This window comes from Pogona vitticeps, chromosome 2, assembly GCF_051106095.1.
Source record: "Pogona vitticeps strain Pit_001003342236 chromosome 2, PviZW2.1, whole genome shotgun sequence".
In the NCBI taxonomy this organism is placed as follows: domain Eukaryota; kingdom Metazoa; phylum Chordata; class Lepidosauria; order Squamata; family Agamidae; genus Pogona; species Pogona vitticeps.
In genome coordinates, this window is record NC_135784.1 from 53231809 (window position 1) to 53256544 (window position 24736).

The following is a 24736-nucleotide window of genomic DNA, read 5'->3' on the forward strand; positions in this document are numbered from 1 at the left end:
ATTTAATAGCAATGAACTGTGCCTGCTAAAACTCATAGACTGCCCTAATCTGACACATGCATTTGGACACCAATTTTTTTAGGCTGAATGGGTAAAAGATATGTATTACTGAGATGACTGTAACTCCATTTCTTTTTATTCACTGAGTCCAACTGTGTGCAGTAGCCACGAGACTAGTAGGTGAGACATGGTTTATTGGTAAACTGTTCATCTGATAACTTTCTTGGAAAGAAGGCTAGACTGGATGGGGCTTGCTTATTGGCTGAGGCCTTGCCTGATCTAGTAAAACATTATTTTAATTAGAGGAATACACTTTAGATGCTTAGTGTAAAACAACAACTTCTTAACAGAGTGTAGTTTTGCTTTAAGTCTAAAACACATGGATGAATTTTAGTTTCTGTTGGAATGGAAAGTCAGCCTTTCCTTGACTTTAGAAACATTTGTATCAATAGGATGTAGTTTGACTAATGTATGGGGCTTCATATGTGTTCTGTTTATTTATTTAAAATATTTCCATCCCACCTTTCTTCTTAAAAATAAAAAGGTGGCTCTAGTGCAATGTCTCAATGTTTGCTCCTTCAGATGTGTTGGACTACCATTCCCAGAAACCCCAGTCATCAGGTAGTTTGGGAGTTGTAATCCAACACATTTGGGAGCTCTGGTGTTGATGTTTGAGTGTTGCTGCAAGAAAATACTTGGCCCAGAGAACAAGAACATTCCTTCCACTTCTTTTTCTTTAGAAAGAGGGCATTCACTAAATATTTTCAGAGAGTGATACAGCTTATCATTAATGTTGCTTGTTTTTTGAATGCTCTGTGTTGCTCTTTTGCATGTGTACAGAGCATGCTGATTGTGGTATCAGATTAAATCCATGGTCAGACTAGTAGGTGTCTGTGAGTGCAGCAGCAACTTATTTTTTTCAGCAACAGCAGTACCCCAAATTTTCTTCTCCTGCTGTCCTATGTGCAATCTAAAACCTGCTCCAAAAGACTTCTGGGCCACTAACACACAAATACCACTGAAAACCATCATTCTGAAATCAGAGATAATGAGTAAATCCATCAGTAAGGATTAATTACTAAGCAAAAATGTTCTTGCTTGCCTACCTTCCCGCTCATCAGTTTGATAAATGTATACATTTTCATGTGGTACTTAAATGACAACAGGGTGAGGGAAAAACAGATGCCAATCAGCAGGGAGTTTCATAGCCAGAATACCATCACTGAGAAGATGCAAGTGTGCTTTCCCAATAGGCTACCGTTATCAAGTACACTGTAAGGAGAGCCTACCCAGTCAATTTTAAATCATGAACCAATCAGTACTGCACAATGTGAGTCTTGAAGTATTTAGTCTTGAGACATTTAGAGCGCCATACATGGTTATAGTAGATACCAAATGTAGTGTAGTGGATAGAGTGACAGATTAAAGCTTAGGAGACCTCGGTTGAAATCCATGCTCGGCCCTGGAAACTCAGGGAGGGGGTTGGAAGTGTAAAATATCTCACTTACCTTGAAAGCCCTGTTTGGCTCTCTATAAATGGTTTCTGATTTGACAGCACATAACATAACACTGGAATATCACCTTGATTTGGGCCTGCTAACTCACAAACAGTCCTTGCAGAAATTTCGAAATTGGAGTGATATATTTGTCTCCTGTTGCCTTTGTCAACAGACAGCAATATTTCACCCTAGGTGTAGCTTTTGGATCATCTTTAAGGAAAGTACTTTACAGAGAACGTTACAACGATAAAGCAAAGGACATGGTAGCATAATGCTGGATGTTTTCTCTTGAGAAGCAAAGGTGGGCTGGGTTCTTTTCCTATTTATATCTGCAGATTAAATATTTTCGTGTAAACTTTGTAGAAAATTGGTTCAACTTCAGTTTGTCGTATGTAGTTAACTTTAGGTAACAAACATTGGGTGATGGTACAGTTTTAAACTGAACTTTTTTCTTCTTGACAGTCCAGAAAACTGGGGGTGGGGGGTGGAGTTCCCTGGAAGTAAAACTAGTGGTTTCTGTGGAGAACTTTTATTGTTCCTCTTTCTGTAAATTAAACTACAGTTGATGATACAATTTTAAAACTGTGTGAAAGAATCACATCTTTTTTACACATCAAATAAGCTGGTTTATTACATTCTCAACTTGGACAACATGAAGTAGAACGAGACACACTTAATAATACTGGAACCTTTTAATGAACATGTATCGAAATTCGTAAGAACAAGGATTGGAGATCTGGGCACTCAAATAATCAAGCGCTAGACCTCTGGTCAGAGAAGGCTAAATTTTTATGTAGAAAATAACAGAGAGGTATGTTTTTTTGTTCCAGCTGAATAGTGGAGGGCAGGTACTAGGAATAGTCTTTTCTTTTAATGACAGACAAGCTATGTTCAAGTGTTACCCTTGGAAGGGCGGAGGGCTAATCGGGTGGTAGGGACAGGTATGTTCATGTCTGTACCTCAGCAAGAATTTCTTGGGTCTAACACAGAGATATTCAAAGTTCTGTGTAAAAATATTCAGAAGAATGTGAATGTGGTGCCCCTGTGACAGTGAATAGGGAGAGAAGCCCTGATGAATTGTGGGAATTGTGAGATTCCCTGAGACTTGCATAGGTGCCTGTGAGGGCAAGTTCCAATAGAGGCTGCCTCCATGGAGTCTGAGGGAATCTTGCGATTCCCACAAGGCAGCTTTTCTCTCTGTTCACTGGAGGAATGGCATGGGAACCAAATGGAGGTAGAGGGGCTGTTCCCGCTGCTTTGGGACTTCCATTCTCGTAACTCAGCTGGGTGGGGTTCTGTCAGGTTGTGGTGGTAGATGTCTATTAAATATAGAAGGCCCATCTCTACTAATAGCTCAGCAAAACTAATGCTTGAGCATCTGAGACATGGAATATGGATAGTTTGGTAATTGTTTTTATCTATTTGAAGCATTTGTTAAAGTGAAGATACGGCTGGTGGTACTTAATTCTGATGGGTTTAACTCTCTACGTCTTAAATCAATGGTTCTTAACCTTTTTGAAAGAAACGTCCCTTGAGCCATTGAGGAAGTTATCATCGCCCTCCTCCCCGCGGCTGCAGCATGACACCGCCACAGGGAGGGGAGTGATGATAACTTCCTCAATAGTGGCGGTGGTGCGGCAGCTCCATCGACCCCCTATCACCCCTTCTGTTTCTTTGCCCCCGCGTCACCCCTTTTCGTTCCCTTGCCCCTCTGAAAAATGTTATTGCCCCCTGGGGGGGCGATATCGCCCCTGTTAAGAACCACTGCCTTAAATGATTTAATCCATAATCTTTCTGGTTTGTGGATCTTACTTCAGAGTTGAAGAAGCACAAAAAAGGAGAGAACTTAGCATGGAAAGTGAAGGTTGCTTCAGGGGTGATTGAGGAGGGTAATTCTGATAACTCAGTTAAAAAATTGATATGGCTGCTATCCTAGGAATAGGTTCTGTTGAATTCAGTGGGGGTTACATTTTAATAGAAATGTGTATGTTTGAAAAGAGCATGAAAAATCCTGCTACCTGAGATAAAGTACAAACTGTTGCCACCATTTACTTCAGTGCCACATTTTGAGGAGTTATTTATGAGAGTGAGTTAAAGGAAGGCATCATTGGCATCCAGTGGCAAGAGAGTACCTGCCTGCATTTACTCTGGGGAGTCTGCCCTGTGCTGTGCTCTGAGGAATTGTTCTCCAGATGGAGACACTGGAGACTGCTGGTGGTGGCAAGCGTGGGACCATCAGCAGTGGGAAGTGTGATCTTTTGCTCCTCTCAAAGGTCTCATACAGCTCTCCAGGGAGCCATCCCTGAGGTTTGCATTCTAAAAGATAAAGATGGGATCTTAATTTATTTGTTTGTAAGAATAAAATAGTTTTTCCCAAACCTTGTTGTAACCCCCATTTAATTGTTTCATGTCCCCTCCTAATTGGAGTCAGTAGAGTAAACCTGGTTTAAATATGAGGCTGATGACACACGGTTCTTTGAAACAGATTCCTTAGCCTTTGTTGGGGAGAAAACATTACTGAACAGAGAAGATGCTTATCCAATTATCAGTTAAACCAGATCATGATATGTTTTTCAGCAGATGTAATGGTAACATGACTCATGAAAGGTGATCTGATGAAGCTGAAGTCTGGAGTTTATGCAAAATGCTGCCTCGGTATAAACTCAGAATATTGAAGAGTGCTGAATCATCTTTTATTGCTAAGTGAAACACTTGGATGTAACAAGTTAATAGTTTTTACTTATTTCATTCCATCAAGCCACATTAGTTTAAAACTAAATAAAATAATAAGTTTGCACTTCTGTATTTGCTCATTCTTTAATTACTGCATATTTTTTAGAGTGACTGGCCAGTAGAGATGGGACTTTTTGGATTCATTGGAGACCAACTAAGAGAATTCCCCAAGCAGAATTCTGGGAGATGCAATCTCAAACAGAAGTCTACAGACCAACTTTCCTTATATTCATGCATGGTTCCGTTGCCCTGGTTCTCCTCTCAAACATGAGAAGTCTGCCCTCATGCTTCCTGGGATTCACAAGGCTTCCAGGGAGGATTGGTTCTTTGGGAGGCACATTCTGTAGAGTCAAGTGGGCAGCAAAACTGCTGCCCCTCCAGGAAGCTTTGCAGCTTCTAGGAAGCACTGAGAGAGTTACTTTGTGTGTGAGAGGAGAACCAGGCTGATGGCAGCAGCTATGGAAGTAAGGAAAGCTGATCTGTAGATCTCTGTTTTAGCCTGCATCTCCCAGAAGTCTGCCTGTGTGGATATTGGGGAATTCTGAGAGTTGGAGTCCAAAAAAGAAAATAAATTATAAATTTCCATCCCTCCTGGCTGTTTCACCTTTTGCTAGCTTGTGGCGGTTTGGACTAGATTGTGCTTCTTAGGCATCCTTCAGTCTCGAGAGACTATGGTAACGTGCTCTGTATCGAGGACTTGGAACAGCGTCTAGTGTGGCTGAAAAGGCCAATTCGAGAGTGACAATCCCTTCCACACTGAAGATAAATACAATCTGTCCCCTGTCCAGCTCCCTGATTTTGCTGGTTTCAGGACTGCCTCTTTGCCTCGGCCTGCTGGACAAGGGTCTCTTCAAATTGGGAGAGGCCGTGCTGCACCGTGGGCCTCCAGGTTGAACGGTCAGATGTCAAGGTTTCCCATCTATTGAGGTCCATTCCTAAGGCCTTCAGATCCTGCTTGCAGATATCCTTGTATAACAGCTGTGGTCTCCCTCTAGGGCAATTTCCCTGCACTAATTCTCCATACAGGAGATCTTTTGGAATCCGACCATCAGCCATTCTCACAATATGCCCGAGCCAATGTAGACGTTGCTGTTTCAGTAATGTATACATGCTGAAAATTCCAGCTCGATCTAGGACTACTCTGTTTGTCATGTGTGATCAAGTGAGAATTTTTCCTAACAAGAGACACCAAATCAGATATTATCTGTTACTTATCCAGAGATCTGTTAATTGTGCTGCACTTTGGACTAATTCAGGGTCTAGTTTGAAAATTGTAGAGTTTGATGTATAAGGGCTTAAGAGTGAAAACCCTGCCCTAATTGCAATAACATTGCAAACTATTTTGTGGCTTTTCCCTACCATAAAATCTCTGACTTCTTTATGTAGACCATAAAACATATTGCAGTTTGGGGTTGGCTAAAACTGAGGAGGGAAATAATGACCTTCATAGGAGTGGGATAATACTTTTGTACACTTTATCAGAAGTTGTAACATAACATACAAATGTGAACTTGACCTGTTGGTGCATTTCAGTTGTAAGTCAGTGAAACAAAACTTCTGAGCAATAAGAAATAAAAAACACTGAATCTGTTTTCTTATATACACTTATGTTAATCATTGCTACATGTTGGCCTCTAAGGAGAAGAGCAGCTCGCTCTCAATTGGTAGGTTTTTTGTGTGTATTGCCTTGCCACATGTGACCAAGTGAGAATTTTTCCTAACAAGAGACACCCAATTCAGATATTATCTGTTACTTATCCAGAGAGTTGTTAATAGCTGAATCATGGTTTTCCCCTCAAGATAGGAAATGTGCCAAATAGAGTAAGTATCTAAGAAGATACTGTGCTTGAATTTGCTGTATCTTATGGTATTTTGCTGCTGGAAAACTATTTCCCAAAGTCATTACAAACAACTTCAAGACTGTTCTGCTCACAGAAAATGGTCTTTGATGGCCTAAAGATGAAGCATCATTGAGGAAATTTTGTATCCAGCCATTTGAAATGTTTGCCTGTGGCTTATAACAGCTTTTGGAGAAATACTACTAACAAAGTGTGTTGCTTAAGGTTGTAATTGGGAGAGAAGCATTGCGTTGCAATTAGTATCTGAAAGCGTGATTGCTCTTTCCAGACTAGCTTTAGATGTGGCAGAAATGAAGTCTTGTTTGAACTCAGCTAGGATCCACAGTAGATAGGTTTTTATTAGAGCTTCTTGTCAGGAAAGTTACCTTTATCAAGGCAAGCTGCAATCATTATGTAGGCTATCATGGGAGTTCTTTTGGTATAAACTCAAAAATAAAATGAAATGGCATTTGGGTTGTGCTTTGTATCTTCTGAATCATATTGGTTCCTGGCTTTTTGCAAGACCAGTACAAAATGTCTTTATTCCCATGAATAAAATATGAAATCTTAGTGCTTTGGTTTTTAAAAGTTACTTAACTATGCAGTGTTGTGGTGCTACATCATGTGAACTATAAAAAACTTTCCTGTTCTGTTTTATTAATTTAAATGCTGTATAATTGTTAAAGTTTACAAGCTTCTGCAAGTCCTGAGGATGTTGAAAGCCCAACTTGCAACTAGCTTCTGATTCAGCATTAGAAGATAATGGGTGGTTGGGGGGGGGGGAGAGGTTTACAGTTCTGTCATATGGATGCAAGGACCGTATACTAGCTTCCTTTAGTGTAGAAGTGAGGCTGCATCCTTCTCCTATCCAGACTAAAAAGAGCTGTGATATGTTCCCTCTTTCACCAGTTGGTCTGTACATCGATTTTAGTGGTCTGTAGATCTTGTGAAACATCACCTATGCAAGCACTTGGAAGCAATTCAGCCATTAGTTATTTTAAGCCTTCACTTCTTAGCCAGTAAAAAATGTCAACTAATTCTTCATTCTGAAAATGTCGACAGTATTGTGTTTTTAATGAGTTTATTTTCCATTGAATAAGAATAGACAATGCACAGCACAGCATACCTCTCAGCCATTAAATTAGAACCAGGTTTCCATTTTTATATAATTTTCTGGCACTTCTGGCTGTTGACATGAGTTTGAAAAGTGGTGGCCAAATATGATAAAATGCTGTAAAATCAGTTTTTCTTCCAGCACTGTTACAGACATACCATGTAGGTGAAATGAAATGCATAAAAATGAGCAGAATAAATGCTGGTCATGGTAACTCAGCAGCTTACTTGATTCATTTATTTACTAATTTAATTGCTAATTTAATTCAACTACAGTGGACCCTCGACTTACGGAATTAATCTGTATTGGAACGGTGGCCCCAGGTCGAAAAGTCCGTAGGTCAAGGGTCCATTTCCCATAGGAATCCATTGAAAACCATTTAATCCGTTCCAGCCAAAGAAAAAAATCCCAGGCTTCCAAAGCTGCACCCGCTGCCTTCTGTCCCCACTGCCCTCTGCCTCCTGTCCCCCACGGGGACAGGAGGCAGAGGGCAGCGGGTGCAGGGTTTGGAAGCCCGGGAAGCCAAAAGCCGCTCTGCGCCCATGCCAGCTTTTGGCTACCCAGGCTTCCAAACCCCCTCCTGCCTTCTGCCTCCCATCCCCGTTGCCCTCTGCCTCCCATCCCCGCTGCCCTCTGCCTCCTGTCCCTGCGGGGATGGGAGGCAGAGGGCAGTGGGGACAGGAGGCAGAGGGCAGTGGGGGCGGCTTTGAATTTCCCACCCTTTCTCCCTGCCTTTCGTAGGTTGAAGCTCCATCCGCAGGTCGAACAAAATTTTGCCGCTGGAGCTTTCCGTACCTCGAAATCTTCGTAAGTAGGGACCTTCATAAGTCGAGGGTCCACTGTATGTTAATAGTAATTTAGCAGGCAAAATCCTAGTCAGTATAATGTAGGTGGCATACTTTTCCTAGATAAATCACTGTCAATTAAGAAATCATCATAAACATGATCTATTGCATGCTGTTGTACAACACATCACATAGTAATGACTGAAATCGTTGGCTTGGTGTAATAAGTTGTACTAAAGTGGCCCATTGAATTGGGAGGATATTGGTAAGTCAACTCCTCCATAGATGCCATTGATTGAAATGGGCCTACTCTAGTTTCAGCTTATTGTGCTAGCATTCCATTTCGATTAGTGGAATTTACAGGACATTGACTCACCAAATCCCCACTGATTCAACGAATATATCTATTGTGACTTAATATATTAAGCAATAGGATTTCAGCCATTGTCTACATTGACCTAGTAATTTGCAGCAGTTTGCTGCCAAAACTTTAAATGATTTTTCCCCAGAGGTCTATAGAGTTCTGTAGGGTCTTAGAGATGTTCAGGCATGAGACTTTCTGACCTGACACTGTGAGAGTCAAATCTGCTTGTTCTGCAGCTTACCACCCAACTAGGATTGGAACGTCAGATGATATTCCATCTTGATAATTCCCATTCCTGTGTTAATGAAGCACTGCCACTTTGTATATTATCTATATCCCCATCAGGTCATGAATTCTCATCACCAAGGGGATATGTTTAAATATAGAGGATATGTATTTATAATACTTGTGTCTGAAGCAGTGGATTTGGATCCACAAAAGCTCACATTGAAATAAATCTGATAGTATTTAAAATACCACAGTTGTTTTGCTTTCCTCTTTTTCCTCTTTACTTTTGCAAGCACATTTCTACTGTCCTCACCTGGCCATGCCTACCACCATGGGGTGATGTAGATGTGTATCAAAGCAATGGAAGAAAGTGGAAGCTAAAGTGTTTGCTTAAATACTTCTGTTTGTTGGTCACTCTTATATATGTACATACAGGATATAGGATTTGTGCTCATTGTGTTTGGAACAAAAGGCATTTTGATCCATGAAAGCTCACACTGAATTAAATATTTAAAGTGTCACAACATTTCGCCTATTCTCTCCCCTCCCCCTTTCTTCCCTTTAGTTTTGCCAACATGCTGAGACAGTCTTTAGTGTGCCTTTTTAGTCAATCCCTTTGGAAATCAAATCCTCTGTGTTCCTTTCAAACTCTAATAATACGTTTCGTATCACTTGCTGGGTGAAGTCAGGAAAAAGGAAGCAGAAATTCAGGCTTTTAAGGATGGCAGGACCACAGTGAGAGTTCATGCAGCTTGTTGTAGGAAAGCCCTGATGAACTCTGGCATCTCTAGGCTTCTGTGAAGTAGTTTTTGCTAGTACTGAAAACAAGCACTAGTTTGTTTATGCCTCAGTCCATCAGCTGACAGTGCTTGTCAGTATCTCTGTGACTCCCTGAGTAGCATATGTTGATCAACAGCCATAGCTTTTATTTGTGCTTAATTTAAAATTTCTGTTGAAGAGTACAGGGCCACACTGGCTGAAAAACAGCTACAGAGCGGAAGGAGCAACACTAACTTGCTTAATTTAATTGTCTTGTTGAGATCCTCGACTGCAGTCTGGGACATAACCTCTTATAGCACGTGTCAAACTCAAGGCCTATGGGCCAAATCAAGCCCGCTGGGCCATTTCATGTGGCCCTTGCAGTGTTGCCTGCTACTCTGCAATATACAATACACATGCACTTATTTTGGTCACCCATAATGCTCCACAGGGATGCTGGGAATCTGCCCAGTGGGACGTCTAATCCCAGCATTCCAAGTAGAAAGAATCAGAAAGTGCAGCTGCTTGGGCAGCATAGAGAACCTTTGGAAATAGAGTCCTTGCTATTGGCCACTCCTGTTCTTACATTTATACAGTTTTACAGATACAACCAGACCTTTGAGGGCAACCATAATGCCGATGTGGCCCAAGATGAAATTGAGTTGGACACCTCTGTCTTATAGTGTACAGTGGTGCCTCGCAAGACAAATGCCTCGTAGGACAAAACATTTGCAAGACAAATGGTTTTGGCAATTGGGGTGTGTGTGTTAATGACTCACAAGACAAATGTTCCTATGGCCGTGCTTTGCAAGACGAATGTTTTCCGTTTTTTGTTCCTGCCTCATGTTTGCTGATTTTTAAATGTTTTTCTATGATGTTTTGAAAGTTAGTTTTTTGATTGAAATTTTTGAAATCTGCACAATATGCATGGCTTTAAAGAGCACTTAATAAACCCTTTGCAAACCAAATTTGACTTTGTTCTGACTTTTTTTGCCCATAGGAATGCATTAATTAGATTTCAATGGATTCCTATGGGAAACCGCGTTTCGCAAGACAAATTTTTCACATTAACTGCGGAACGAATTAAATTCATCTTGCGAAGCACCACTGTATAATGTTGTTCTTTCAAAGACCCATGCCTAAATCTGAGGTGAATGACTGCAGCATGTATATTGGTTTCCAAACAGAACAGCCTGTACCACTCTAGTATGTGACCCTAGTTTAGTTCATGCAGCTGGAGTGACAAAATCAAGACATCATGGCTTGATATATGAGGAGTAACAGCACATAATAATTATTTATACAAATAATCTCATACATTGCAGGCACATGATAGGGTAATTTCAATAATTGTTTTGAAATGTGGGGTAGCTAGAGGTCGTAATGCGTAATCTTACCCATTTGAATGGTTCCATATCCTATAGAGAAGCCAGTTGCTTTGTTGATGCTGTCAGCCTAAGTCTGGGAGCAGACAAAAGTTAAACCTCAATTGTACTATGAAGTTCTCTAAATAATCTTGGGCAGCCATTCTTTTTCAGACTTCCTCACAAGTTGTTATAAGAATAAAATAGAAGCAGGGAATGAATCACATGTGTTTCTTTTTGTTCCATTGGGAGTCAAGCAGGATATAAATAGAGTGAACAATTTGCTGTTAAGCTTTAGGGCAAATCTAATGTTAGTTCCAGCTGGAGTAGACCCATTGAAAGGAATAGGGTTTTTTTGTGGATATTAATTAACAGATGTGATTCATTTTGATGTGCGTGGGGGAAATTAACATTGACTTAGACCTTTATCTAAATTAGTGACAGCTAGAAGAAGACCAAGACTTAAGAAAGCAACAATGAAGGAACTGGAAAAGATCATCAAATGTAAGGATGTATCACTGGAAACCAAGACCAGGATCATCCACATTCTTGTATTCCCAGTCACCATGTAAGGGTGTGAAAGCTGGATAGTTAAGAAAGCTGACAGGAAAAAATTGATTCATTTGAAATGTGGTGCTGTAAGTGAGTTTCGTGGATACCCAAGACTGCCAGAAAGACATACAAGTGGGTCTGGATCAAATCAAGCCTGAACTGTGGTATTTCTGGAGGCAAAAATGTTGAAACTGAGCCTGTCCTACTTTGACTTACTTTGGGCACATCATGGGAAGGCACGATTCTCTTGGAAAGACAATAATGCTGGGAAAGGTGGAAGGGCAACAGGAAAAAAGGAAGACTAAATATGAGATGAATTGACTCAGTAAAGGAAACCATAGACTTGAGTTTACAACAGCTGAGCAGCTGTTGAGGACAGAACATTATTTTGTTGTTGTTTGGTTGTTAAGTCATTTCCAACTCTTTGTGACCATCCCATGAACCAGAGCACGCCAGGCCCTCCTGTCTTCCACTGCCTCCTGGAGTTTAGTCAAATTCATTATGGTAGCTTCAGTAACACTGTCCAACCATCTCATCCTCTGTCGTACCCTTCTCCTCTTGCCCTCCCCTTCTCCTCTTGCCTTCACACTTTCCCAACATCAGGATCTTTTCCAGGGAGTCTTCTCTTCTCATGAGATGGCCAAAGTATTGGAGCCTCAGCTTCAGGATCTGTCCTTCCAGTGAGCACTCAAGGTTGATTTCCTTCAAAACGGATAGGTTTGTTCTCCTTGCAGTCCAGGGGACTCTCAAGTGTCTCCTCCAGCACCACAATTCAAAAGCATCAATTCTTTGGCAGTCAGCCTTTTTTATGGTCGAGTTCTCACTTCCATACATCGCTACTGGAAAAACCATAGCTTTGACTATGCGGACCTTTGTTGGCAAGGTGATGCCTCTGCTTTTTAAAATGTTGTCGAGGTTTGTCATTGCTTTCCTCCAAAGAAGCAGGTATCTTTTAATTTCGTGGCTGCTGTCACCATCTGCAGTGATCATGGAGCCCAAGAAAATAAAATCTGTCACTGCCTCCATATCTTCCCCTTCTATTTGCCAGAAGGTGATGGGACCAGTAGCCATGATCTTAGTTTTTTTGATGTCGAGCTTCAGACCATTTTTTGCGCTCTCCTCTTTCACCTTCATTAAGAATATTATAGAGATTGCTAATTCATAGGAGGAGATTTGACAGCACATAACAACAATAATGCTATAACTCTGAAGATTTTTACTATATATACTCTGAAGTCCTTGGTGCATTCAAAGGTCTGAGAACTCAGAGTGGAGATATGAAGTTACAAGCTTAAACTGGGAATATCAGTACTGGGGATGTTAGTCTAAGGTAATAAATACTCTAATATAGACATTATTTTATATTGTTTCACATCCTTTGATGCATAGGTACACTACTGCATTGTGAAATGATGCTGAGGGTTCTATTGTGCGCTGTTATTGTCTAGCTTGGGTAAATTGGCCTGTTGATCTTTCACTTCAAGTTCCATCCTGGACAAAGTTCAGATATGATTAAATACGTAGTAATCTATTTTTTTAGGTCATTGTGAGTATTTAACCAAAACCTGAGCATTAGATTAATGGATCTCTGCTATCCTTCAGATTCTGCTAGGAAACTCCTTGTAAAATTATTTAGGTAAATTAGGTAAATTATTGCAAGCTAAAAATAAAACATGCATGCAAAATACAGAGATCTAGCAAGATCTGGTCCCTTTGTGAAGAAATAAGAAAGTCCCAGAAATGTCTGTTAAGGTCAGAATGTTCCAGAATTTCACTGCTGTTCCTGCTGTTAAAATAAGTAGCTGGTGTCAAGTGTTTAAATAATAGTTATTGCATAAGTGACTGTTGTGACATTACTCCCTGTTCAAACACAGTAGTGATTCGTAGTGTGGAAAATCAGCATTCCAAATACAGTAAAATACTGTAGATGTTTGTATGAATTCTCAAATGATAGTTTTTAATTAAGCTAGTTACGATCACACAATAGAGTATGCTAGATAAATGACTTTCCTTGGAAGAGTGTGCAAAAACTATAGCTACACTTACTGCTCTACAGTGTCGAGTTAGGTTACCCAGAGGAGTATACAATTCCTCAACCAACTTGAAGCTTACTTTCAGTGTGGGCACAACAGAAAAGTATACCAGGAGAGGTAGCATATAATTATAGGGATGGCTAGACTCTTATGAATTGGTGGGTTTCTGCATTGGGCTATGGTATACTCGCTTAAAATTTGAGTTCAAATTGCAGATGACAAAGAGATTCTTTTCTTGCCATCTATAAACCTTATTTGTACAAATAGATTGGTCTGGCAATATTGTCTTTACAGCAAAAAATATAATTCTGTATCCATTTCATAATACAAAGCTAATAATATACTGTATGTTCTGGGGCTTTAATGTTTGACACTTCGTAAGATTTCCTTCTTTTCCAGATATAATTGGGGATTTTGTGTGACTAATCCTGTCCTTGAATGTATTCAAAATCCATAGCAGGTTGATAATACCTTAAAGTTTGGATTTCATGATATTTGCAAGTTTATAGAACTGCAGGTAATTTGTAGCATATAACATTTTCAGGCTTGCAAACAAAACTGTACAAGATTAATTAAAAGTGCTTGATTCTTCAGCCTTGCTAGAACTTACATTTGTGATGCCTGCTTAAAACTGGATCAGATTCAGAGTTGTGTAAGGAATAACGTGGCAACTGCAATATCACATCTAGGAAGTCTTGTTAATAATTTATTATCTTCTGTAGTAAGGGGAAATGATAGTTATAAACTGAATAACTACACAAAGTAGAACCTAGCATAATAAAGAATTAGAACTATAAATAAATGTCCACTGTCTCTTTCCATAGCACAGTGTGTGGATTTAAATTTGTGTCAGTTCAGTTCTTAATTTTTTCCAGGGCTTGAAAGCTTAAAGAAAGCAGTGCCAGCCTACAGGAATTCTGTATGGAGTAGGAACAGCCATGTAGTCTGTTGCAGGAAAAGCAACAGGGTCTTCTGGCATCTTACAGACTAACATGCTTTTTAAAGAGTCTAACCCATTGACGTGTAAGTTTAACTAGAATAATGTTGAGCTTCACTTTATTCCCTGCCATTTCCCCCTCGTGTGGTGAATAAAGTTCCTGGATAAGCAGTGCTTGTCATGTGTGCAAGAGTCAGCTGCTGAGTTAAGTCTTGGCAATTTGTGCTGATGCGCTGGCGAGTGGATTTTTAATTTGGCAATTGCTAACTAATTTCAGTAGAGCTGGTTGCTTTGCAAAAAAAAAAAACAGTTGTGGTTCTGCTAGTTCATGTTTGGCCTATGTAATTTTCATCATAATACTGTACACTGAATACACTGTGGGTTGATCAAAACATTGCTAGAACATGTGGAAGCTCAAGAGGGGGATTCTTGAGCAATATTCCCTTGACTTTCAGGGGTGGCTTTTTAGTTATGTGAGGACAAGGGAACAGGTAGGCTTTAGAGCAGTCATTGTAAGTGCTCTTTGGTATGCCTGTGAACCCAACTTCCAGGTGCTTTTTTGTGTGTTTGAATGTTGGCAAGTCAGTTTTGTGGCCAGAGAGAACATCTTGTCCAAGGAGAAGGGTTAAACATCAAGAAAGGGGAACCTAACATGGTGGGAAAAAGATACACACACAGTTTGTCTGAAAGGGCCCAAATGTGCTAAACATATATTGTCCAGCAATATTAGTTACTCTTGGCACACTTAATTGGGTAATTAGGGGAAGCAATGAGTTTTATGCTGCTTGTCTGCTGCTATGCCAGAGTGAGTGAATAGGCAGATGCTCTGGGACATTTGTAGAGCCGGTTCAAATCTAAGGGGCTCCTTCATTGCTGCTCCTGAGTTTTTAATGGTCCCAGCCATGTTTTAGCCCAAGTTGGGCTAAACATTTTCCTACAGCTTTCCAGTCCCACAGGGCACACTACTGCATCTAGGGGTGCATGGGCACTATGTGTGTAGTGTTTGCTGTAGTGGTGGGAATATGCTGGGATGTGAGTGACAGCTGGAACATCACTGCTGCCTCCAGTCTCTGTCACATGGGCATAGTCATAAGTTCCATCCTTCATGGGTGAATGGTAGGCCTGCTGAGCACGAAGCTGGGATCATCCATCATCTCCTAGAAACAAAGAAATCACTTGGTTCTTTAAAATTGTTTCGACTTTATTATTTTTAAAACAAAGAACAAAATAATTGGGAAGTGTGAAACAAGACACATAATAATATTACTAGCGCAAAAGAAAAAGAAGGAAAAAAAGAGAAAGAAGGAAGTAAGGAAAAGAAGGAGAAAGAATAATGCTTACATATAGAACTTCTATAAAAGATTCTAGATATCTAAAAATGTACCCAAATGTAGTTATTGTTACACCAACGTTATGGAACAATATCCAAAATAGAGGAGCTTGTGAAAGGGAAGACAGATGTGCAGGCTTGCTAACCTGTCATGTCCATAGGGCTCCTGGCCTTTAGACAGGAGTGCAGAAATTTGGAATCATCTTCAACTTGTGGACACCATCACATGTTGCATAAATGACTTCCATGGAGTGTGCACAGAGAATGGAAGCTTGCCTGGAGTAGGCAAATTTAGAACTCTACATAAGAGCACTGCCGGTCAGGAGCCTGCTGGCCATTGCCACTGGTCATAGGATGGGTCTCCCACTTCCTTTGGAAAGAAGAGGGTGTTAAATAGATCCTGTACCTGTGGGATAGAAGCCTGTGGAAAGATGAGCCAGTGAGGGAGAAAGAATGAAAAGCATTCGTATGTGGAGTCCCAAGGCACCACTGCCTTTGCGCAGAGTGATGATGCTCTTTTGTCGCCATCATCGGAGTTCTGCTATGGGAACTCGAAATGTGTACAGTTAAGGGGGCACAGTTTTATGCATCCGACAGGACAACCGCTCCAGTGTAGGGTTTGTGTCCTGCTAGCAGTGCAGTGTTCTGCAACATAAATCCTGTCATTTCAGGCTGGCTGTATGTAGTGGTTGTAATATATTTTAAAATATGTTTTCCTTCCTGTTGAATGCTATCTCCATCCCCAGTGGAAGTGTAAAGGAGAATCTGAAGACTAAACATTGGTCTCAGCAGCAACCCCTGACTCTCTGCTCTCTTTGCAACCTGAGCAGCAAGGACAGCTTTTTTTAGCTGGAGGCAGTTGAGGTCCCACAATCCTACACCAGGTGAGAATGAGTCAGAAGGAGGAATGTAAGAGGGCAAGAACTAGGTTTTGCAATATATGCTGCTAGTTGATCTCTCCGTTTCCTAACCAAACCGTGATAGTGCTTTTAAGGAGCATTTGCCCTCGCCTGCAGTGAGGATAGTCATGGCTAAAGTGTAGCCCTCCATATATTCTTGGACTGCAATTCCTGTCAATTCTAGGACAGCACAGTCACATCTAGAGGGCTGCCCTTTACCTACCATTGATGTATGGGATCTTCTGTATGTCCATATGCTAGGTGGGGTACCTGTGTGCTTTTAGGAAAGGATGTGTGCAGCCTCTGGTATCTGAAATCATTTTTTTTTCATTTTTGTCCAACGTTTAATGGTCCACAGCAATTTATATTCCAGTACAGGATTTATTTTAAAATTAGATCTGATTCGTTTTTTTTTCTTTGATGCTTCATGTCTGGTCACATCCTGAAGTAGACTTTCAAGTTTGATAGCTGGAAATCATTATGCAATGCGATGCCAGGGAGGCTTCCCATAGGGTGCATAAGTTCTTCAGGTTTTTCCAGATGTTATCCTGTTACCCCAGGGGGTTGCCTGTTTAAGTTGGCAACTGATTTCAGAAAGATGAAACATTCTGTCTCAGTTGCCTAATATGGTTGCATGAAAATTGTTTCTGGGAGTGGTATACTTGACTTTTAGGGTAGTAACACTTGGAAGTATGAACTCTTCTCATGCTGTCTTCATTACCTGAAACAAACTTTCCAAATTGTGGCATGTTATTCATTTTACTTTGTCCATTTCTTCCCATCTCTCCTATCTTCACCCCTTCCCAGTTTTGTGCCGTCCATGGCCTGACATGTCATAGTTGTTCATTGGCTGTCTTAAATTCATACTTCATCATTTTAAAAAGGATAATGGAAAGACTCGTGAAAATCTGGGATAATATTCTCTCATTTACATGTTCTCTGATGTTTCCAGCCATAATTCCTTACATCAGAGGAAAACGGATAGTCAGCCCAATTAAAAACAAAAATTAAACCCTAATTGAGTTGCCTGTGAGATCCACTGTTGTGCTAATGGCAATCCTTTTACTCTCCCCAGTCAGGTCAGTTCAGTGAAGATATGATTCCTACAGTGGGCTTTAACATGCGGAAGGTGACCAAGGGTAATGTCACAATAAAGGTACGTATGCTGGATTTGTGAAGACAAATGCAATGATCTGCTATAGGATCTAAAAGAACAAATGAAAGAGGCTCAGGCCAAACTCTGAAGGAACAGAGAGATTTTTCAAATCTCCCTGATCATTCATTGATCTGTTTTGTATTTATATCAGTATCTGTGCTATCTGCTAGGCTTCAATCACTTGTAAGGGATGTTGCATGCAATATTTTATCAACTCTTGGAGATGGAAGAGAAGAGAACAGTTTCACTTGTTTCAACAGTGCTGGAGTGAAAAGCACTTGGCCTACACGTAGTTCAAAATCTGTGTGTAACACTTATTCTCCCCCCCCAAAAAAACATGATTACAAAGCATATTGATTAACACACACCCCCCTCCCCTAACCCGCATCAGCCTCCCAGGATACTCCCCAGCTATCATGTGGAGCTGCCGTGACCGGGTTGGGGGGGCTGCTGGGTAGTGTCTATTGTACTGGGGACCACCATCCTACCAGCAGCAGTTCACTAGGTAAGCCCAAGACCCACCTTTCTCAGGCCACTTATTGGAGACAAATAGCAGCACATAATTTATTGAATTTTTTAAAAAATTAATTATTGAGATATTATTTATTTATTGAAAAAAAAGCTGTGTATAACCAAAACCGTGCTGCTGAGATCCGTGCAGTTCAAGGGAGAATTGTATTTAGTCCAGTAGGAGGCATCATCTTCCAATCTGCTACAAATAATGAGTGGCTGAGATATTGCTGCACAGCTTTGTGCAACTAAAGGTCTCCTGTCTGCAAGGGGAAACAACAAGGCAGGTTTCCTCTTATTATGGCTTTTCTTGCAACATGAGAGGAATAATGTCATTAACAACAGCAGATTGCCATAGATCAAAGTGTTTCTTTTGCTATTTCAGTGTATGCATGACTTGCATACAAGTCCCATGGATCTTAAAATCTCAAAACAGAGCCTTTAATCAATAGCAGTCTGCCCCTGTCCAGTAGATTTTGGTCAGTAATTTCCACTCCTTTAAAGGCAAATTTTCCAAACTTGAGAACTTTTATGTCCACTATACTGTAGTGTCCCATATTCAGTGGAAGGCAGTAAATCCTTTTTTCAGCTAATTCTTTTAAATGATTATACTATTAAGTACAGTTATTTGTTGGATTATATTTCTTTTAACAATCTAATAGTAAACTGCACAAGGAAGATTTGCAAACTGGGTAATTAAGTGTGACATTAAAACATTTATTTTTATATGTTTTAATGAGAACTATAAACCTTAATCTACACCAGTGGACTTTTGAGAGTGATAAAGAGCTGAAGTTGGCTGGACAGCTGAGTGAGTTAATTATCAGGCTGCAGAGTGAGAGGTTGGGTGTTTAATTTCACACTTTGCATCCCAGAAGAGCCAGCCTGTGTATTCCTAGGCAAGGTGCACAGTCCCAGGATGCCTCCAGAAGAAGGGAATGGTAAACCACTTCACAATATTCTCTGCCTGGGAGAAAAAGCCTGAAAAGAGTCAACAGAAGTCAGAATTGACTTGACTGCACATGATTATTAAAGAGCTAAAGGGTGTCACAGATGGGACGGTGTTACTGGGGAACATTTGTTTGCTACAATGGTAGACATTTAATAGGAACAAGCAGCACAACAGGATTCAGTCTTCCTGATACACCAGATTTGCCAAAAAAAGAGAGACCAAATTAGTTGGTACAGGTTCATTTGTGTGGTTTTTTTTTTTTTAGATAGCAGCACTGCTGTTTTAATGTACTAAATTCTGTTACAGTGTTGATAGACTAGCCATGCATTTCTATTGCTCAGGTATTTTGGAGTATAGTAGGTATAGACATCTCTGGACAGCACCTGTCTCATAGGCAATAGAAAAAACATAGGAGACCTGCTTTGTTGTCCCTCCTTGCAGGCAGGATAACTTTAGTGTTATGGCTTATGTAGTTTTCTCTGTGATTTGTAAAATTTTAAATTCAGCCTTTTGACATGTTTCTCTTTTTCTGTCAAAAGATCTGGGATATAGGAGGACAGCCACGATTCCGGAGTATGTGGGAGCGCTATTGCCGAGGAGTTAATGCTATTGTGTAAGTGGTGATGTTTTGAGACTAATTTCTTGCAGTTGCTTTCCTCGTGTGTTGTACTGTATGTAGTTTTTCAGTTCTGTTGCTGTTCTGTTTTCAGCAGTTAGAATAGAAATAAGCTTGGACTGCAAACTGTGCCCACTTTAACTTCCTTTCATCCGAGTTTGGCCAATGTTAGTCTTCACTAACCAGAGAAAAATTTCTTTAACTATTCAGCAGCATTTTACCAGAAGTGTGTTTTATGTTTCTAAAGTACGAAACTGAGGCTGGTAAGCAAAATAAAGCACTACTATCTATGTTTGAACATCATGTTAAAACACAGTTTCATACTCAGTTGCATGCGGAAGTCCACCTCCTTCTCTCTCCTTCCCTGGTTTCAACTTGGTTTTTTCCAAACAGTATGCTGGAGGAAGGAAAAGAAGGCTAGAAGTGAGCATGTGAGCTTGCCGCTGCTTGTTTTTATTGCAGTAAACTCTGGTTAGCACAACATACTGACCAGGCCAACTTAAAAAAAAAGTGATCTGTGGCAATGTGTGTTACGTGGCATGACCATGGAATCTGGTATCTTAAACGTGGCGTTAACAGGGATTTATTCCATTAAGGTTTTATACATAGAATACCACTGAATAACTGAAACCTAGATATCTATTCCTTTTAATAGATACATGGTAGATGCTGCAGATCGTGAAAAAATAGAAGCTTCTAGGAATGAGCTGCATAATCTACTAGACAAACCACAGCTACAAGGAATTCCTGTGAGTAGGAAATACCTGATCTGCTCTGTTGAAAACAGAGGAGTTTTTGAATGCTGAAAAGTAGTGGTGGGGAGGGTTGAAGGGCAGAAAAACAGTGAAAGTTTAGTCTGAATGTGATTTCAATTAGAAAAGGATGGCTGGGAGACTTTGAGAGTTGTGGTACTGGGTGCAGAATGTTTGAGACCCTTTGAGTGTCATATGAAAATAAAGGATACTATGAAAAGAGTTCAGAGAAGGTTTAAAGTAGAAACAGATATAACAGCAAAAACATTAGTGATCTCTAAATGAGTGTAGTTTATTTTCTTGTTCTAGCTTTACAAATAAGGTGTTCTCTTGTTGCATTAACTTGTGAATAAGTCTGTTTGGTTTGGAAACTGGATCCCTGTTGTGCTACTATCAAAATCAGGAAATACACACAACCTGTTTTCTCTGCTGGTATTCTTTTAATTAATGAACTTAGTTTTAATTAATGCGTTAGTTTTAAAACAGTAAATAGATAGAAACAAAGGACCCCTGGAAAGTGGTGGGTGTGACTGGTGTGAAAGAATAGCTCAGTTATGCTGTCATATACCACAACCACAGACTTTGGTTTCTCCAGCAGAACTTTTGGCAGCACCTCAGCCAGCTGGCACAGAGAAACTTCTGGAAAGTGGCATGAATGATACACTGGGAAGATCCTTCTTTGGTCTCTTCAGCCCTCTGCCAGTTGCTGATCCCCAAAACTAGTGTCTAGGCAGATGCCTCTTTTTTATGATGGTGTCAGCTCCTTCCCCTTGACCCTCCAATCTTGACTGGGGCTGTACTGAGTGCCCCGTTGGACAAAACTGAGTCAGATTAACCCACTGAACTCATCCCCTTAGTTTTAACTATGGTGCAGCCATCGTCCCTTCAGGTCTGCACTCACATGGCTAAGCAGACAAAGTAAAATGCTGCAAAAGCATAGGAAGTAGTTGGTATGAGGGTGCGGACTGTTTATGTATGCAGTGGAGACTGTATGTGTCAATTATGCATTGCCCATAGAAAGTTGATCACTTCTGCTCCAAGTCAACCATTCACAGAAGACAAACTGAAAATTGTGTTATTTCACATGACTAATTTATTTTGTATTGCTTTGCTTTACAAGAGAGGGATCTGGTATTGGAAAGAATGCTAAATCCTAATAAATGCATTTTCTGTTTTTAGGTTTTAGTACTTGGAAACAAAAGAGACCTTCCTAATGCTTTGGATGAGAAGCAACTTATTGAAAAAATGTAAGTGTAATAAAGTAATAGACATGTTGCAGAAACCACATCCATGTTGTCAGGTGGTTTCTAGAAGGGGGCATGGTGAGAGTTCTTAGTATGAGAAATATTTATTATTCCTGTTCATTATAATGAGAATTTAAATCCTTCCTAATTAAGTAAGCTGCTGCCAGACATGATTACCAAGCTGCTTGTGTTTTGTTTTTCTTCTAGGAACCTGGCTGCTATTCAAGACAGAGAGATCTGTTGCTATTCCATTTCCTGCAAAGAAAAGGACAATATAGGTAATTACAGTTTAGAAAAACTGGCTGGTGTCAGATGCAGAGACTGGATTCATAGGGCTCTGCTTTCAATCACTTCCTCTGATTGTTCTCCTCCTATTGCTTTCAAATATTTCATTAGTATAGATGACTGATGTGACCCTTTCTCTGAGCAAGTTGTGCCCAAGCAACTCATAATAAGCACTGCTTGTCAAAATGCCATTTTACAAAATGAAAACAATATTTATGGAAATGAATTTGTCAAAGCTTAATTCATACAAAGCAAAACTGAGATTAAGAGACTGAAGGGGAGGGGGGAATATAAATAATGCTCTTTGGATAGTCTTGTTGTATCATAAGAAGCACAACAGTCTGGTGTCATACAGTTCAGACAGGGTAGGATCTTCTCACCAGACTAAATATTATTCATTTGGCTGGTTTGTCTCATCTCTCAAGACTTAACAGCAGCAGTAAAAGGGGAATGCCGAGGAATGGCATGGTTTGTTCTTTTCTCCCTAGCTTTTTATTTATTTAATTTATTTATTTGTTCGATTTATATCCCGCCCATCTGGTATATTCTACCACTACCTTCAAGGATGTTGATGCCATTGGCACTACTGTTCACCAGCTTTCTGCCATTACATATCCTCTCTGTGTGTATTATATGCCATCCGTCAAATTAATTCTGATTGACATTGACCCTAACAGGGTTTTTCAGATATGTGAGATATTTAAGGAGTGGTTTTATCAGTGGCACCCCTCTTCCTTCATGAGCAGCTATTTGAACCAAGGTTTCCTGAGGCCTAGGCCAACATTATGTTAATTTGTAACTTCTGTGTGTCTATGCATCAAGGTGCTTGTGTAACTAGATTCACCAGAACTTACTTTTATACTTGAGTCATTTACAGCAGAGGTCCCAAACCCCTGGTCTGTGACCCGGCAGTGGTCTGCGGCCTATCCAGGATTGGGCCGCGGACACAGATCTCCTACCTCCCCCGCGAGCACTGTTGTGCGCATGCACGTTAGTGCATTCCACCCCTGTGAGTGTGCTGTGTGCTTGTGTGCAAGTGCCCTCCTGGTGCAAACGTGATGTGCGCACATGTGCAAGCATGTTCCACCCCTGCAAGTGCACCATGCGTTTGTGTGTTAGTGCCCCCTGTGAGCATGATGTGCGCAAGCGAGCTCGGCCCCCTCCTACATGCCCCCCCCAACCAGTCCATGGTTGGGAAAAGGTTGGGGACCAATGATTTGAGCTAAAACCATATACTGTATGTGACCATAGTGAGTTTTCCCCCTGTCCCTTTATTCAGTTTCTAAGGTTGTGGTTTCTGTATTCACATTTGGAAACAAATACAGTGGTGCCTCACACAACGATGTTAATTGGTTCCAAAAAAATCAACGTTGTGTGAAACATCGTTCTGTGAAACACCATTTCCCATAGGAATGCATTGAAAACCGGTTAATCCGTTCCAATTGGAACGGATTGCCGTCCTTGAGCAAAAAACCCCATAGGAAACATCATTGAGTGAAACAATGTTTCCTCCATTCAAATGTATTGAAGCCGACTCAATGCATTTGAATGGCATTCCGATGTCTCTTTTCCCTCATTTAAAAGTGCCTTAAACTGTTTGAAACCTGTTTTAAATGCTCGGCATCGATAGTCCAGCTTGTGAAACGTATACACACTTAATTTGGTGTTGTTCTGAGTCGTCGTTAATTTTTGGTGATTTTTTGTTTTCTCCATTGAAAGCCATTAGACAGACCATTCAATGGCTTTCAATGGAGAAAACAAAAAATCACCAAAAATTAACGAAGACTCAGAACAACACCAAATTAAGTTTGCATAGGGTTCAGGAGGTGGGCTAACGATTGCAAGCATTTAAAACAGGCTTCAAACCGTTTAAGACACTATTACAGGAGCGAAAAGGGGCATCGGAAAGAGCTCTTTGATCTCCGTTTCCCTTTTAAAGCTCTTTCCGATGCCCCTTTTCACTCCTGTAAAAGTGCCTTAAACTGTTTGAAGCCTGTTTTAAATGCTTGCAATCGTTAGCCCACCTCCTGAAACCTATGCAAACTTAATTTGGTGTTGTTCTGAGTCTTCGTTAATTTTTTGTGATTTTTTGTTTTCTCTCTCATTGAAATGTATTGGACAGACAGTTCAACAGAGTTCAATGAGGGAAAAACAAAAAATCACCAAAAATTAACAACGACTCAGAACAACACCAAATTAAGTTTGCATAGGTTTCAGGAGGTGGGCTAACGATTGCAATCATTTAAAACAGGTTTCAAACAGTTTAAGGCACTTTTAAATGAGGGAAAAGTGACATCGTTGTGTGAAAATCCCCCATAGGAAACATCGTTGTGTGAGGTGACAAATTTATCAGAAAAAGCCATCGTTGTGTGAATTCATCGTTGTGTGAGGCACCCGTTGTGCGAGACACCACTGTACCCTTAAAATGGATGAAGCTTGCTTACAAATAGTGCTGTAGCCCTGTAGCTTTTCATTAACTGTCATATATAGTTCAAGGTATTTCTGTGCATGAGTAAAGTCCTGTTATGAATGCAGGCTCCTGAATGCGCATACAGAGTTTGCCAAACTGAGGCAATACTGGTCTTGAGAACTTGAACAGACACCTATCTGGCTCTGCTACCTGCCTGAAAAGACACTTGCAATTTTATTTTATTTTTAAAATATACCGTATTTTTCGCTCCATAAGACGCACCTTTCCATAAGACGCACCGATTTTTTAGGAGAAGAAAACAGGAAAATATAATCTGTTTTCTTCACTCCATAAGATGCACAGACTTTCCACCCCC

At 40.4% G+C, this 24736-nt stretch overlaps 1 protein-coding gene and 1 long non-coding RNA gene across 2 annotated transcripts in view; both read left to right on the forward strand.

Moving 5' to 3' along the window:
* LOC144586665 (uncharacterized) overlaps positions 1–24736 on the forward strand; it is a 95535-nt gene that overhangs the window by 13308 nt on the left and 57491 nt on the right. The gene's annotated exons all lie outside the window — the stretch shown is intronic.
* ARL8B (ARF like GTPase 8B) overlaps positions 1–24736 on the forward strand; it is a 30139-nt gene that overhangs the window by 2775 nt on the left and 2628 nt on the right. The window contains exons 2-6 of the mRNA XM_020810366.3: positions 17511–17591; positions 19593–19666; positions 20325–20418; positions 21601–21668; positions 21873–21943. Coding sequence (XP_020666025.1) covers positions 17511–17591; positions 19593–19666; positions 20325–20418; positions 21601–21668; positions 21873–21943 — 388 coding nt within the window. The remainder of the gene's footprint in view (positions 1–17510; positions 17592–19592; positions 19667–20324; positions 20419–21600; positions 21669–21872; positions 21944–24736) is intronic.